The sequence below is a fragment of the Anneissia japonica genome, unplaced genomic scaffold, assembly GCF_011630105.1.
Source record: "Anneissia japonica isolate Jap-2015-1 unplaced genomic scaffold, ASM1163010v1 scaffold165_len1371125_cov188, whole genome shotgun sequence".
NCBI classification, from domain to species: Eukaryota; Metazoa; Echinodermata; class Crinoidea; order Comatulida; family Comatulidae; genus Anneissia; species Anneissia japonica.
In genome coordinates, this window is record NW_022697648.1 from 706,850 (window position 1) to 725,527 (window position 18,678).

The following is an 18,678-nucleotide window of genomic DNA, read 5'->3' on the forward strand; positions in this document are numbered from 1 at the left end:
AGTAAACTAATGCATAGCGAACCATCTGGAGCGCGAGATTGAAGATAACAGAGTGCGTATACGCAGTAACAAAATGGATAGGAGATTCGATTAATCCAGTTTGATACAAGGATAAGTAATGTAATAGAGTAATAGGGATGTGAAAATTGCCCGAGGACGTCTAGTGGAAGATTTCTTTCCTGATTAATGAACGCCGCAGCTCACAGCTAAAATATTAGCTTGTATTAGCCTTCCGGTCAGGCATGTTATGTTAAGCCTTCAAAGTATCACGGAATACAGATTTCAGTTGGAGTTTTATATCTAATTCATCGATGATTGGATAATTGCAAAGTCGTAGAAATCATTAGAAACCAAGTATGAATGAATAAGTGCATTGGGTTCTCGTTGAGTATTCTCGTCTGACTTTTGATTCCTATTTTCATCTTTTCTTTTTTGATTCTTGATTTCTAATCCACAGCCAGATTACATCAGAGAAACCCTATACATTTCACTGACACATTAATACAAGAGATAATTTGCTTTAGGGGGTGTGCTTTAGAAAGAATGAAACTGGAGAAATGTATTAAATATGATCAAATTATGTTTTTTCTTTTTATGACATTCAGAAGTTTAGCTAGAGATAGATCAGATTACTTGGGCAGGTCAACAACCAAAGAAGAGTAGATAGCATGTAACAGTTAGAATTGGGTTAAGGTTAAATCTATCTTTGCTTATGTAATTTAGAAGTGTCAAAGATAAATAATACGATTATGAAATCATTATGCACAAGTTTTTGATAATCAAGCATAAATTAGGAAAATAAACTCTTCCATTTCAAATGTGTATTTTAGGGGGTTCTATACTTTATTTAAATGTCTCAGGCAGAATGAATTTTTGTAATATTATAGCTTAATTTTTTATTTATATATTTAAATCAGGTTATTTATTAGAGTATATAAAGACCTGGAATTTGAATAAACTAGAATTTAATTATATTTGATTTATTAAGTATATGATGTTTCATCATCATTATGTGCTTTATCAAGAGTATTGAATATTATTAATACCTGTTAAAATGTTACAGCTTCTATTTATTACCATTTCCATTGATGGACTAATATCACCTGTAATTCGATCAAGTAATTTGATGATAGAAAAATTGTATCTACCCTCTGTAGGCCTATAGGCTCTGTGCTTAATCTCATAATTCAGGATATCATTTTGCTTATATAAGCAAAATGATCATGATTGTCGAATTCCAATACTCTATAAAATAGAAATAAAAATTAAATTTATAAATTAAATATGATAAAAGCAAAAGAAGAATGTATACAAGTAAGATAGATTAAAGAACTCATTATCATAAAAGTTATAGCGATCTGTATTTCAATCATACACCAAATATATTCATGAAGCATATTGAAGACACCCCTGAGCTTTTTGAAATCAAGACTCGGCTTACAGCGTTATTTTCACTGGATATTATAGAGTGATATTCGCTTATCCGTAGACATACAGGAATGCAATTATTGTTTATCTAAGTGTCAAAGGTATAATAGAAGCCGAGGGGATTTGGACTGTGGTCAGTAGAAAGTGACCATAGTATTGCAATGTTTATATTTGTTATCAGACGAAATAGTTATATTCCCCTGCTAGCTATTTAATATTTCACCTTTTGATAAGTGAGATGTTGGCTAGAAGGCAGCGGCAGAATCAGTGAAAATTCTGTGGAAAGTCCAATTGAGAGTATATCCAGCTAATTAATGTTCATTTCACATTTTTTCTTCATTTTATCCCAGTTAAGCAGTTATACATTACCCGGCAAACTTACATGGTGTTTTTTTTTGCTTATTGTTTACTAGTACTATTGTGAATGTATTTACTTATATTCACTTTTAAACTAATAATATAAGCTTGTCTACTGATCTTCATTTCCTTAATAATTTTTGCAATAATATAGCTAAGTTGCATAACTGCAGCTTTAACCTCATCAACAGTCGGTGTTCCTACAATCCTCTTGAAATATTGTTGAATATTAAGATAATTAAATTGTGTCTATAATTATTTTTTCTCAATATTTTCATCTAATTTGTATCTTGCAGATTCTTTTTGAAATTCTTTTTGAAGTGCAACCAGAATTGTTTGAAGAATGCAGGAAATCCACGGGACATGCGTCGATTTCAGGTGAGTTATCTCAAAGATTTTCTGGGTCCGCGCAAGGCGCTAACCCCAGAGCCTCACTGCTGTTCTTGTTCTTGTTACCAAAACTTCAAAAGCATCCAGCGTTGCCAGTTTTAAACGGACATATAGGAAATTTTGTACACATAATCTAGAGGTGATTTCCAACAAACCTTCATCACCCTTTTTTTAATTTGGACCCCAGGGTTCCCCATACACCTACAAAACAAAACAGGGGCAAGGACTGTACATTACTGCCATTACCACGAATAGGGCAAGTCGCATGAATGGCACGGTTGGTTAAGGATGTGTTCTAAAGAACTTAAGATTATGAGTTTGAATCGCATCTTGGTATTCATTTTTTTTTTCCCCCAATTTTAAGAAATCATATTTTAATTTTGTACAAATGAACATTCTATATGAACATTCTAAGAAATACATTTTTTTTTGGTACAAATAAACATCCAAATTATTTAACAATTTCTATCTTATTAGCTCTTCCAATAAAACCCAATATAATAACTTGCGTCTGTACCGTATTTAAGCACGGAGGAACGCGTTGACCGGTTAGCGGTCACTCTTGTTTATTTAAAATATATAACGATTATATATTAAATCAATACACCGGAGACGTTTGCATCTTCAATATTCTAATATGTACATACGATACAAGTACACACAAATACTGTCTATTAGGCCTATTTTTTCATGATTGTATGTATTTACCAACCTACAACTTTATTAAGATTATATTATTTCAATATTACCATAAAGTCTTTTGAGGTTATCTCTTATTATTTATTTATGTATTTGAAGTATGATTTTGGCAGTCTATTCTTGTATCAAATGTGTTCGGTATGAGTACTTCAACTACTGCTATTCTGTCGTACATTTGCCTGAGATTGAAGGAATTTGCTTCCAGTCGGATGAAAACTTGCTACAAAGCTTGTCAGCCGTCTGTATATTAAGTAGGAGACAGGCGTTGGAATCCCATTTGGGGCGACGTTTAGTCTTGTGGATTTCCTCATCTTTACTGTCTAAGATTATTTCAACATTCCCACAAGAATGTTCAGAGTATCTTTATATATAATCATTGTTAAATATAACATCTGTGTAGAAATATATTGCATGTGTGAGTTTGAACGTATGTGTGTGCGTGTATGCACATGAATATATAATTTATTCATACGTATGCAATGTACGTTTGGAACAGAAATTAACTTATCTCAAGTTAAACAGTTGACCCTACTCTAGCATTAAATAGAAAACAAGGCCGGTGCTGGAAGATTCAATAATAGAGGATTCAATTTCCGAAACTTGAGTACTATTAACACAAAAAATATACCAAGGCATGATGTTTAATCAACTAGACTTGTCTGGCAAGCTTATGGTGTTATTTTTCAATTTAGGAATTCGGCTCGTTCTCCTAATACCTGATACGCGACTACAAATACAAATGAGGTGACTTTTAATTGGGTTAATTTAACAATTGAATTTCGTGCTTATTGTATGTTTGATTATACTGTACTGCAAAAAAAGGTGAAGATGCCAAATGGTGATGAGCTGAGGTGTCACTGTTTCTGGCTGTAGAAGCATTGCTAGGGATGATGCGAGGTGTAAAGCTAGGCTGGCATTATCTGACGTTTCTATTACTAAAATAGCTATATAATAATTTAGAACAAAAAATGGAATTATAAACTAGGATTAACTATGTCTTCTTAATTTATATTTTGAATTATTGTGTTAATCTATGTTTTTTACTTTTGTTTAATATTTTTAAATAACCAAAAATATAAAAACAGCAGAAAAATACTTGTCCCCAAAACTCATATTATATATTTCATTAAGATAGCAGTACTTTTCTCTTTTGTTACTCTGTTCAGTATTTCTTGAGAACAGAATGATAAAAATTAATTTGAAGGAGCAATGGAAAATGAGATTGCAATAAATCATGACTTTATTTTTGAAAACAGTATGAAAATGATTTATCTCATTTCAATTGCACTGATCTATCGAATTAGTGATTTCTATAGGTAAATGCTTTTATTTAAATATTATATTATATATCCCTTATCAGGTAAAGCTAAAAAAAAATTACCTGGCAACCATGCATGAAATTTATGTTTTTCTACTCGGAGCACGTTTATGTGAATATGAAACCATTTGACTAGAGGAAAAAGGACTGGAAAAATATTAGTAGCGTGAAAGTGTTAAAGATAAATTTGAAAACGTAACTTAATACAAGGTGCATTTGCGACGCTCTAAATGCTAGGAAATGATTATAATTGCAAACTGATCACTTCGCTAAGTTATAAATATAAACTGAGCAAGGCCGCTGTAACCTTGGAAAATGCAGCTCGTAATCAAAGTACGGTGTTGATAATAGATAAATATGTCATTATTTGTTCTTATTATTTCTAGTCTAAATTATTTGCCCAAGATTTAATTTTATTGCTCAGTAAAATTTTAGAGTGGAAATTATCATCTCATTTTGAACCTAACCGTGGGCTTTATGCGGTGAAAGGTGTTGGATGCACGAGGGAGTGTTGTGAGATTAGAAAGTGCTTTTCTTAAGGTTGCACTCTTAACTAGTGATTAAACTGGAATATAAATAGAAATTTATTTTATTTATTTGGTGTAGTAGAAATTCTGCAACACAGATAAGAAAACAATTATAATAAACCATGCCTAAGAAAACTCATTGTCGCCAAAGTATACGCAAGTCAGTACGGTACATAAAATGTTTGACTAATGCCTATTCCTCCCATGTATATTTATTAATAGCCCATGTCATTAAGATATTCTTGATACAGAATATATTCATCTTTAGGAATAAATTTTTATCCTTAAAATTTGTTGTTTCATTGACCATTGTTTGTAACTAAGGTATACACAATATCAAAAACAATTTTAAAATGTTTTTTTGGGTGGTTTTTATTTTTTATTTTAATATTAAAATATGGTTGGGGTGCAATGGCGCTATTTGATAATTTATTAATTTTTACATTTTCAAAACGACCGTATACTGTATATGCTAAGATATACTGTAGGTTGATTGATTGACAGAGATTTTTGATTGTTAGGGATAATATATTATGTTTTGTGCATTAAAATAATGTGATTTTCCCCCCTCCCCCTTTTTTTTTGCTTATTTAAAATACTGTTATTGACAGTTGATTTTTCATTTTTTTGCGCTAATATTCAGGTGGTCATTGCAACAACGCCAAATGTTGACGGTCATGTTTTGTCGGTTTCTGATAACATGTTCGTACACAACAACTCAAAGCATGGCAGAAGAGCTCGTCGATTGGATCCCTCGGAAGGAGGTATGTGCAGTTGCTTCGTACAGACAGAGACGAAGATTTTAATGTCTTTTAAGGGGGTGGGGGATAAGTGCTCAAGCTTAAGGTTATTCACTGAAGCTGGCAACTTAAGAATGCCAATATTATTCCCAAGTGTTATTTTCTACAAATTGACCCACTAGGTCAGAAAAAAACTTACTGATGTCTTGTAGGAGCATGCCTCCAACATGGCCGTATGCTTGTTTTAGTCTTGATGGTTGCGAAACAGCCTGGGCGGTGCGAAATTGAGAATGCAGAACTAAAGCTCTATTCCAATGAAAACTTAATGGTCATTTTTAGTATCTTAACCCAATTAGTGGAAAAACTTTGCCATCATTAGGTGGGGGGTGGGGGAGGGTGTGTTATCCCCTCAGCCTACGCCCATACCCAAACCCCTGATGTGTGCAGGGCACCTGACTAATACACGCATTTTCATACGTGAATGTCCGAAATGCAGAGCATGGTAAGAGTAAAATCAAACCATTTTTTGAAATCTAAGAGATCTGTTGAGGATATATTAAACTTTGAAATATCATTTCCAGCTCATCACCAACTCTGGATCCATAACTATTGATATCACAACATTTTTTATTCTCAGTTCCTATAATAAAATAATTTTCAAATGTCAGTATTTATGTTTTACAAGTGCTACCAATATTTAATATATATTGTTTTTATACGAGTCGTGTACATGCAGTGTGTGACTATTCGTAACACATGTCCCCCATGAAGAGAGCAACGGGAGGTATTGTCACTCGAGTGTAGAGTGTTTGCAGCAACAGTCGCGGCCATTTATCACCATCAACACTGAACGCTTCCATGTCAAGAAGCTAGATTTTTAAACAGTGACTTCACTTGATACGTTACTGGCGTCTCTAAATCATACGTAGCATTGTATAAAAACATAAACTTGTCAAAATCTGCTCAATCTTAATTGTATGAAGGAAAGCAAACTTAATACTGTAGTATAATAATACTTTTTTTTCTGAATGTCTTTGTTATGTTTGTCATTTTGGCCCCTATTATTCATAGATATTAATTTAATTTTTTATGGTAATGTATTTATTTTATTTATTAAAAATATCATTATTCACAAAATCTAGGAACAAATCTGTATCTTTCATGTAATAAATTAAGTCTTATTTCTTATTACAAATGATTGACAAATTATTTATTTTTAGTATTTGTTCTAATAAACATACTTAACATTCTACAAAAAAAAACCCCATTATAATTAATTTACAAATTAATAATATTAATTAAATAATTTAATTATTATTAATTTACATTGACAGCAACTCCTTGTATCAAGGCTATCAGCCCAAGCGAAGGCTGGACCAATGGTGGCGCCACTGTTATAATTGTTGGTGATAACTTCTTTGACGGGCTTCAGGTTGTGTTTGGGACAATGATTGTTTGGAGTGAGGTATGTTAATATATGATTCATTGATCAATACATTCTAATTCATTTATTGTTGCTTTAAGATTAACAGTAGGCTGGATGGTAATCCGTTTGGAATCAGTAATCCATAGGGATTATGTTTTAATGATGGATGGTGTTTTGATAGCACTGATTTCATCACAAACTTCATTTTGTATTCAGCATCCGGAACGAACGAAAATGTGCTTTGTCTTACATAATTGTTAGCTGAACCGGCGGAATGTTCCAGTGTGAAATGGAAAAGTCAATTTCTAAAGTGGTGTTTTATATCAATCAAATTTTTATAATGATAAAAATATTAAGAGTAATTTTAATATCAATAATAATGAACATGCGAGTACCCCAGTACATGACAAACAACACTCAAACACATTTAAGTTTAAGATTTGATCATCTTGCTGAAAAACCCAAATACATAGATAGGCACAATTATTTATTTGTTTGTTTATTTGTTTTCATAAAATAAAAAGTTGCATCATCAGCAGAATAATTATAGAAATGGATAACAAAATGTGAAAAAATTTTAATGAATTAGGTAATTATTATTGTGTTTAAAACAGATAAGACTTTGGTTTTTAAAGTTTATATTTATTTTCTCTTTAACAAGCATAGAATAAAAACCATATTTATAAGTACAAGAACTAATGACCACTATAAAATCTTCTTTTGTTATTAAAAGAATGTTTTCTCTTTTCCCTTGACTACCAGTTAATCACATCACATGCTATCCGTGTCCAAACACCACCTCGCCACATACCAGGCGTTGTGGAAGTAACACTTTCGTACAAATCTAAGCAGTTCTGCAAGGGTGCGCCAGGCAGGTTCGTGTACGTCTCGCTGACAGATCCAACCATTGATTACGGGTTTCAGAGGCTTAGCAAGTTAGTACCGCGTCATCCTGGTGATCCAGAAAGACTTCCAAAGGTAAGCAGAAAACAGGTGTTTTATTTTATGCGTGCAACCGAGAAGCGAGACATTAACATGGAACAAGTAATCCAATAGTGAGAATGGATACGCAATGCAATAGTATTTTAAAGGGACTATCAGCAAAGAATGTATTGTCATTTTCTTTTTTCCACTGGAATGATATATAACAATACTTAGTGAATATAGTTATGTATAGTTTAAAGTGAAGGTTACATAATCATCTTCACACATAAAAAAGTTGAAAATTTAAAAATTTTTCTAGAATATTGAATCTCGTTATTTTTTCAAAGCCCCTTGATCCTTAGACATTTTCAATAATTATTTGAATTTTTTTTTTTACTATTTCATGAATTATTGAGATTATATTTGTTTTTCTTTCAAAATAATGGTGGTTTTTTTTTGTCAATGAGTTAAGTAATTGTGATTTGAGATGTTTATCAGATTTTCATTTGGGGTTTTGGGGTATTTCACTGTTTATTTAAATCATCTCAAGCGTAGCCACAAGCTTGCATTCTTTCGTCTTCTCAAGCACTTAATTGCAAATTATATAGACAAGTGAAATGGATGAAACTCCAACAATGCTGTGAAGTTATTGCATTATACAAAGTAAATTCCAAATTATTTTGAACTTCAAAATCCATAAAGTTTATATTGTGTAAGAATAATACTCATGATTCCAAATCTGAAGAAAACAAATCTATTTTTATAGCCAAGGAACCAGCGATGTGAGCTAAACAAAAGTTTCCCATTAGCGACAAATGCTCACTTTTACGACATTCGTGCTTTGACTCCTTCGCAGAAAACATGAACATAAAAATCTGATACACCTTCTGAAGATTGCGCTTCTCATTAATTTACAGGAAATTATCCTCAAGAGGGCGGCAGACCTGGCTGAAGCGATTTACAGTAGTATGCCACGGAATCAACTGCCGGGACTAGGCACTCCACGATCTCCCGCCATCAATAATACTCCTGTTTCCGGCAGTTTGATGCCAGTCAACCATCCTTTCAGTAGCCAGCTGTCAGTGTCCGATCACCATGAAAGTAGCGAGCAATCAGGTTGGTGTATGATAAGATCATATATGTATGCTCTATGCTCCAAGTACACTGAAATGCGTTTTAGTTACCTTTCTACGCTCGTCAGTTACCTATCAACATCTCGTCAATTTAACAAAAGACGAAAAAAATGGCATTCTTCTTTTCCCACAGCTAAATCTAAGCAGCTGTCATTGGCTGCTGTTAGATTTTAAGTGTATCTTATGAGTCATGTTCTGATCCATAAAAATATTTACGGTCCTCTAATTATGATGATAATGGGCTGCGGTTAACTGGGTAAGATGCTTGCCTTTTAATCTCAGAGTCCGTGGTTCAAATCCTATCTGAACCGGCATTTTTTTTTATGGGTAAAGCAACTCCACTCCCTGGGCCTCATAATGAAACTTAGTTTTAGAACTAGAGAGTAAATTGCTGCTGGACAAAAATTAAATAAAATAATTGGAGATTACAATAATGTTAATATAAAATAAGTAATAATATTATAATAATATGAAACAATGAGTATTAATATAATTATTATATTGTTGTTGCTATAAAATTATGATAAATGATGTCAAATGACAAAAATAACAATGTGTAAAATTAACATACAATATTTATTATTGTGTATTACTCTAATATTTTTTTTATAAAGTAGTTAAAATTAGAAATGTTATTTATATTGTTTATTGTTGTTGGTACGGTATGTCATTTCTACTGCTGTATTGATTCATAGCCTCTAAACAAAATTTATGAAACGTTCTAAATTCAAAATGGAAACTCTTAGAGCAGGTGTAATTTGCCAACAAATTTATTATAGAAAAGAACAAACGTTTTCGGTCATAGAACATTATATAGTAGTCCATGAACGATAATGTGTATTGTATAATATATTTGTTGGTTATAGCCTATGACCACAAAATGCTTGTTCCTTTTCTGTAATAAATTTGTCAGCAAATTACATTTCTTCTTTTATTTTTTTGATACTACTTTATATATATTTTGATATGCAACTATCTGGATTTTGATGGTGTGTTGCTTGTATCAGTTCACCAGTTGTATAATTATTAAATTATATAAATAAATCTTGTTAAGGATTTTCAAGAGTTCAACCTACAACCCTCTCACCTAGAGGCTATCCATCCGGTCTCTCAACTCACTCCAATGGCAGCTCCGGCTCTTACTCCTCTTCAGCTATGAATGGTTATGGACCAACTAATGGGCTATCCAATATGGGAGTGCCATCATCACCTGGGATCTTCAACGGCGCACCAAGTGAGTCTTAGCATGGTTTTATCATTGCACAGTGGTATTACCTTCTTTTACCAATACACATTTTCGATATTGAGAATTATTATTACCCAATCTGCCCCTCGTAGTCATCTAGATTGACCCAATCTCTGTGGTCAGTTGATGGAATCGATAACGACTACAATTAGTATGCATGAATGCAATTATTGTTATTTAAAAATTGATAGCAATTAAAGAAAGCTTTGAAATTTAAGGGAATATATTTGCTTATGAAGCGTGTATGATTATTATATATTACGGGACCAAATACAATGTATGACCGTGCCTACCTGTTCAAAATATACTTGACTTAAAACCTTATTGTGGCCTGGATGGGGAGATAAATTAATGGGAATATCTGCTTAAAAACTTTTTGACATGCTTGCTTCTTTGTTGTGTATCATATTTTCTCCCCTCCAAGTGAAAAGCGTGTTCTTTCTAACACAAATTTCAGTTGAGTTTTTATCTTCTCTGTTTGCGCTCAACTTATCCACACCGAAGTGAATGCCTATTTACAGCTGTCTGCATTCTTATTTTTTATTTCTGCTTCACTGTTGTTCATACTGTTGCTCAACATAATCTCTCTTTTTGTTGTACTCCACACATTTTTTTGGTTTCTTTTTTCTTTTCTGCTTCCGCTAGCAGTAATTCCTTCCTCACCGACTGCGCCCCAAACCCCTAGCAGTTCGGGCGAAAATCAGGGCACACACGCAACCACTCCGGGGATTTTCTCGTTTTCGCCCGCCAACATGATCACGGCTGTTAAACAGAAGAGTGCTTTTGCACCAGTTGTTCGTTGTCCGTCCAGCCCGTCTAATGTTGGTATTAATCAAGGTGAGGATACAGCTGGGCAGTCGTCATATTTTGCCAACCAAAATGCCTCAATTCTAACCCATTTCATCTTAAAATGCGTTCACTGTGGCTTGCTAACCCCGCATGAATTAATTTTCGTTTTGTTTTTTACATATTCATCTAATCATTTTCATTATTATTCCTCAGTAATTTTCCTTAACTCAAATTCCTTTTACATAGATTTACTAATATTTCCCTTTTTACAGACTTTGTTAATGGATTTTGTTTTTGATGTAACCTGCGTAGAATCGTAGAGCATTATTTAGAATTTAGATGCCTTTCTTACATTTTGACTTCTCATTTGCATATATTTGCAAACATAAAATTGTCCACCTGTGGCTATAAATTTATTTGAAGGTTTTTAAAAATGTGAATGAGAAGTTAATTTGTTGATGAGAGATGTCCAAATGAAGAATATTGTGTTAGCTAGATTATAGAATAGATATTTTGAGTAATATATGTCCAATAAAAGTAATTTAGTGTTTTATTTATTTATACATTTATTAATTTTTCTGTTTTATTATTGTTAAATTTAGGATTACAATTAATTTAGGATCTTATATTGCACGATTTCTAACTCTGTGTTATAATTGAAATCTCTTAATAATTAGATTTTTATACTTACGATAGGCTTATGGACAGTGGCGTAACGCCTATGCGCTCTCATGCGACGGTCCGCAGGGCCTCTGAATTCTAAGGGGCCCTACCTATAGGTTCCTCGATCTAGTACCCTGACCAAAAAGGACTTTGTTGATAAATAACACGATAATGTGTCTGAAATCGACTGTAGGGCATATATCATATAACGATTAAAGAGAGGGTCCCCCTCTCGGCTCGTAACCCCACCAAATTTGTCAACAAAAAAAAAATTTAAATGGAGTTAAAAAGAAAATTATATTCACAATTGTAAGACCATTTCCGGCCATCTAGACATGTCATAATCATACATTTTCTTATCTCAGCCAGGGCAACAGCATAATGTGTGTCTTAAATCGACTGTAGGACATCATATTATATCCCGTGGTGGAATAAGGAGTGGGGGTGGGGGGTGGAACTGCCGGTCTGGAGCTGTCGGCCCGGGCCCGGGCCCCACTAAATTTGTCAAAATATTTTTTAGCTGGAGATAAAAAGAAAATTATATTCACAATTTTATGTCTGTGAAGTTCTATTTTTTCCGGCCATCTAAATGTGCCATATTCATAAATTTTCTTACCTCAGCCCCAACCATGGTATAGACTCTCCAACTGTGAAAGTCCTTCCCTGGCCTCAATTTTCTGGATCCATATTATATCATTTATTCGTTGTTAAAAAAAAATTTAGAATAACAATGCACATCTAAAATTCCACAATGGAATTGGTGACTGGGACCCAAATAGGGCCCCCAGTTTCAGAAAAATACACAGGGCTCCCGGCCCCATCGTTACGCCACTGCTTATAAAATATAAAGTTACATGATTAAATTTTTTTTAAATTAATAACATCCTAACAATATTAATAAGGTAACTTCTAAAAAAAGTAAAAGATCTTCCAAAGAAATTACTATTCTAATAATTAAAGGTACAGGAGATTAGCAAAGAATTTAAAATTTTTTAAATATTGAAATTTGCAAGTTGGCTTGTTTTGAAGATAATAAATCATTAGATTCTAATCAATTAAATCGCAGTGAATATCAAAATCAAATAAATGCATTTGTTTTTGATTCACCATATCTTCACATATAGGACTTGTTACCACAAAAGTATCCAGATACACTATTGAATACCTTTACAAAGAGTCCATGAGATTTTACACCAATTGGGGCTATCGTGGGCCGTTTCTCAAATGTTTAAAATTATTAATAACATGTTTTCAATACAATGATGACCCACTGTAATGACACTCTTTTTTAATTTTTTTTTTTTTGTGGTGGCAAGATCTGCATAGTTTTACCAAGGTAGTTTTTAGCATATTTATCAAGTGTGAGCCTTTTATAACCAATAGATGTAATTGTAAGATGAGTTTTGCGATGCTTGAGAGAAACGATGTTGTGTGTTGTACAAGAGGCAACAAATGAAGTCTTTAGTGATTGTCACCAGTATATATCAATTTCATTTTACATGCTATGATCATGCACTAATGCCACACTCGTCTTTTCATATAATTATGAGCGCATTTAATTTCAACGCTAATTGCTTTTTCTTAAAACAAAGCATAAAATGTACGACACTGTTGTTGTATTTCCACCTCTCAGAAATGACAGTAACGTTTTAATAGCCGTGTTAGATTCAGGTCAATTCCTACGCCTTCAGACTACACCGTTAACTCTCATCCATCATATCGTAAACAATTGCAGTGTTTCATAATATATGAGATAGATTAATATTACAAGTTTTTAAAGAAGCTTCTGTGTCAGACATGGTCTGGTGCAATGCCAAATCTCATTTTATGAAAAATAAATGAATTTTTATCTCCCTGCTGTTTCTTGCCCCCTGTTCTATAAAATTTCTGCATTTTTGTCTTTAGAATTTTAGAAAAAAAGTTCCTTTCTGATCGGTGTGTCACTGAATCTATTGTTCCCATAAATTGATCATTATTGATAATTTAAGTGTTTTGATGATCATATTTCTAAAATTCATTTATTTTGTCATTCTTAAAGGGAAATCCTGGTCTTGGTCCTGGTGATGTCTTACGATAGGATTCAAAAGTTAGTTAATTTCTCTCCTTTTTTTCATTTTAAACTAAAAATAAAATTTTATTGTTTTAACAAACTTGTTAATTATTCTAAAATTGTTTAACAAAGTTTGTTTTTAGTAGATTGTTATATGATCTATTAATGATAACATTAGGATACTTATATTTATGATTTTTAGATAAGTTGTGTTGGTATACATGTAGACAATAATAGGTTGTTTTCGCCGCACGATGTTAACCTTAACGTTAACAGATGACGTCATAATTTGTTCATCTTGCGTTGCAGAGTACATTAATTTCAGGATTTTACGTGCTCGATGTACGTTAGTTACGGGTTTGCGCATGCGTATTTCGATTTGTTTACAAAAGGGGCGGAGTTATCGCATTGGATGTTGGGTACTAACATTAAAGTTAAGGTTGACGTCGTGCAGCAAAAACTACCTAATATTGTAAGTGGTACTGTGCTGTCAAAGCAAAATTTAAATGTAGTGACCAAGCTTTAAGTGAACCATGCATGGCTAATGCTAACATTTGTGAGTGTTGAGAATAAACAGATCTTCAAAATACCACTAGATATACAGTACCAATCCAAACTTATCTAATATCTTGTATGGAAATTCTTATAATAGTATATTAAGACAGAACATTTTAAAATGATGACGATATATATTACAGGGTGAGTGAGATATTAGTTGTGGCAGTACATAAAAATTAATATCTCGTATAATGTGTTATTTTGCAATGCTTATATTTCTAGTCATAATTCTCAATACAGGTCTTTTCGTTTAACAGGGAATAGTGCTATGATGTCACCGCCCTCGTTCTGTGGCGTCGGAGGACCGTTTGCTCTACCCACCTGCAGTGCATCATATAGCAGTCATATCGATAGCCCACCAAAATAGTTGGCTAATTCGGAGAAAATAAAAATAAAATTAATTATAAAAAAGGAAGAAACATTGCATTACATCCAGAAACACACAAAAAAAAGAGGAGAAATTGGTTGTTGGTTAGTGTTGACTGGATGGCCAGTGGTGCTGTTCTACTCATGTGCAACAAAGTGAGTGACGCGGCTGAAGTGAACAAATTCTGAAATACTGATCAAATATTGTACAGAACTGATAAAAAGTCTTCTTAAAAAGAATGAGAACTACCTGATTCTTTCTGAAATATATATGTTGAGAATCAGAAAGTGGATTGGCTACAGATGATGTTTGTAGTGCTATAACTGAGGACTTCATGGTAGAACTTACTTAAGAGTCTATCCAAAGTCCTGAGAGGACCACAAGATTCCGGGGAAGGGTGAGTGGGGAGGATTTAGCAGTGAGATTTCAAAACAATTTTTTGTATTCATATATTGTAATCTGGACATAAAGAGAATTATTGAACAAGTTTAGAATTAAGTTATTAAAGAGTAGAGAACAATTTTATACAGGTTAGTGACAATTTGAACAATGAGCATGTTAAACAAGATTTCACCAAATTTAAGCGGGAAGCATGAACAAAAAGGGGCACAATTTGCTGCATTTAAAGTAATAGTGAGAATTAAATCACATTTTAAAAAATGGTTTTCTGGTCAATTCCATAGTGTATGAAGAAGTGTGTGAGTGAACATTTGACAGTATGCCAAAGTATTAATGATTTTACACAATGAAAGATGTTGTAACCCAGCAAAGCTTAAAGCAACATGATTAACATATCCCATTGTATTTTATACAAACATTAAAATAGTTTCTAAGAGTAGTGTGTATTTGAATATATTTGGTGTATTAGTATGGTAATTTAAGAATATTTAGTTATAGACCAATAATAGAAGTCTTATTATAATTATTATTATTATTTTGTTATTATTTAACATCATGTATTCATATTCCAATATCATATTAAGCTGAAGACCATGTTTTAATCAACACTTAAAATTTATGAAATTGTAAAAATGAACATTTCCAATAATGCAGAAATCCAGATATGGAATTGACAATTCCAATTAAAAATTATAACTGAACTATTAGTTGATTTAACAGATGTATATTTTTGAAAAAATGATTACATTAATGTTAATGAAACAAATACATTACAGAAGATTCAGACACAAAATATTAATAGTCAATGTACATTAACTTTGTAATTACTCGGTTGCTGAAGTAGTAGATGAATATATTTTTAACACATTGACTTTCAACTACGAGTACAATTGTGTAACATGGTGTAACAACCTTGTTAAAGGATGTAATGATCATGACACAGGTGTAACAATGATGTTACAGGGTGTAAAAAAGTTGTTACAGGGTGTAACTTTGGATGCCACTTCAAGTGTTCTTGTAGACAAAGTCCTTTGTGTATTTGAATGAATATGTTGGTGTCTCAGTCAAGAGATGAAAAAAAAGGATAGTTGTTCTGTTTTTCTTTATAACATTTGCACAAAACTCTACAAGGTAACTTTTAGCTGGCGTTGCGTATATTACAAACGTGCACCTTCGTCGTGGAAGCCAATGTGATAAACATGATGCAACTACTCCATTCCTCTTCAATATTCTGGGTATTTTCTTTCCTTATTTAATTCCTCTTGCGTTCTCGGTACGTGAAGAGATAACACATTTATGATGTTTCAAATCTGCATGTTGGAAGATGATGAAGACCTGACTGTAAATATTTGGCTTGAAAAAATGAATTGAAAAAATAACATAAATTTCATTGTCGTGTTTGCCTTTATTTTTGTAAAATGCTTTCCAATATCTATGTATTCATGAGGACAATATATAAATTTATTTTATTTGAGTACTTTTTAGATGGATGTAAAAAATAAACACTTATTCTTTTTTTTTCATGACTATCTTTAACCTTCCATTCGTGAAGTTTCCATTTAATGAAAGCAATTTTGAAGACAATCAGAGAATTAGTGACCAAATCAAATTTTTAATTATTTAATTTAAATTCTAAACATTATCATCAAGGTTTAGGATAATGCTGCTAAACTTTAGCATGTTAAAAAAAAAAAATGTTTGTGGCAAAAAAATCGAAGTTGCCAGATTTGAAGTCGTACCAATTAGATTTTTCAAAAGATTGGTGACAATTGAGTTAATATTGAAGTTGATTAGTACACCTGAGAATAATATTATGATAAAAATTTCATATGCTAATTATAGTTTTGCTTATTTGTTCATTTACTTCATCATAATCTCTTTCATTTTGAAGTTTGCATTACAGTATTTATATTGATGTTGTTTAATTATTCTCTTTTTCCAGAGTATATATGTAAATATTGTTGGTGTTATAAATACCAAGAACCGATCTGAGTGTGCAAATTTTTAGATTACTTTAGCTAACAAAATGGATCAGTTATGGTTTTTGTTTTATTACAACCTACTACACAGATTATTATGTATTTTTTCAAACTCAAATTTATATACTGTAATTCTGTTGTTTCATTCAGTTTGTTGTGCACTACTTTCTATGTTAATCAACTTCAAGTTTGAAGTATCCATTGCTTCCATTTATGAAAGTTAAATTTTAAAGTGGGACCATTTTATGAAATTTCCAAAGTCATTGGCAATTGGTTTTAATAGTTTTCTGGAAAATGTTATGTCCTCACTTTGTATTAATTACATTGACTGGAGATATTTAAATATGATGCAATGATGAACATTTCCTGATGTCTTCCACATCATCTGTAGAAGGCATTGCATAAACAAGACATAATGAGAACTACCCTGTTTTAAACTTGAGTTGTTATGGAATTGAACACAATTATTCTCCGACCAAACAATTTGATAGATACAAATTTGGATATGTTGTAAATATAACTTGAAGATATTGATGATTCTGTCATCACTCTTTATCTATATGTACCTTTTTTAAGGATCGTCAGGGAGAAAACCATTTTGAAATAATATGGTTTAAATGTACAGTATGTTTCAATTTAAAGATACTGACCTTTTTTGTGTGATGTATCAAATTGCACGTTACTTTTGCAGTAGTGCATCCCAGCATAATACTATTTTGTTGGTTTCTATAATTCAAATAAGAAAAATGCACAAAGTAATGTTAGAATGTTTCATTAAGGGAATATATTAATATCAACAACTTCATTTTTAGAATAGATTATATGAGCTATAATTATGCATATCCGATTTCATATAGTTTTTTTTCTAAAGTCTTGTATCATATTTGCCCTTAATGTTCATGTTTTATTGTATTTTAAGTAGTTTAACATATTGTATGATAATGTTTATGTTCAATTATAGGTACGGAACGAAATGAAAGGTTGTATGGGGAAAATGACAGGGGTACAAAAGAAACAAGAGGGGTTAGGGAAGAACAAGGAGTGAGGGAAGGAAAAACAGGGTATAATTATTATCTGTTTCCAAAGGTTTTATTTAAAATATACTTTGTGAAATGTGATTAGTGATGATTTTAAATTATTAATGACCTTATCTGCCTTGTTATCAACAAGAATTTCCAATAATTCTGTGTACATTATGTGGAGAAATTATATATAAACACATATGTACCATATTGGAATATAAAAATTGAATTTAGGTAAAGAAATGTTTAAATTTTTATTAAAACGTACAGGGTAATAAAATTGGATTGGCATTATTATGTTCTAAATGGAAAGAAATTAGAGCAATTGCTATTTCTAAACAGAAAATATGACCAACTTTGAAGGTAAACTTTACCAACATATGTACTTATATCCAGAAGAACTTGTACTTATAAAATGACTATTTACTTAATGTTTTAAGTTTATATTGAAGTGTGGCAAGTGCTCTGTATAAATCTTCAAATATTTCTGTTGTTGAGACGTTATAAAATATATGTGTTTAGTCTGTTATGTTTCTTTTGTTAGCCGTGTAAATAGTTGCGCTGTGCTGCAGTTATGTTTGTCATTCTGTTTATTTTTTTTCTCATGTATGCTTGTCTTCGTTGTTTACATCTGAATAAAATATTATGAAATGTTATACATCA

General features: G+C 32.0%; 1 protein-coding gene across 9 annotated transcripts; it reads left to right on the forward strand.

The window, feature by feature from the left end:
* The first annotated feature begins 2,075 nt into the window (after window positions 1-2,075).
* LOC117102282 (transcription factor COE3-like) lies at window positions 2,076-18,678 on the forward strand. Of its 9 annotated transcripts, none has more exons than XM_033242521.1 (9): window positions 2,076-2,163; window positions 5,363-5,483; window positions 6,794-6,924; window positions 7,648-7,863; window positions 8,727-8,925; window positions 9,997-10,176; window positions 10,834-11,025; window positions 13,679-13,726; window positions 14,506-18,678. In XM_033242521.1, exons 1-8 carry the CDS (start codon window positions 2,149-2,151, stop codon window positions 13,702-13,704), a joined length of 1,080 nt encoding a protein of 359 aa, XP_033098412.1. In that variant the 5' UTR covers window positions 2,076-2,148; the 3' UTR covers window positions 13,705-13,726; window positions 14,506-18,678. The 9 variants fall into 9 exon arrangements, with proteins under 9 accessions (XP_033098412.1, XP_033098413.1, XP_033098409.1 ...); XM_033242522.1 differs by having other exon boundaries at window positions 14,489-14,626; XM_033242518.1 differs by lacking the exon at window positions 13,679-13,726.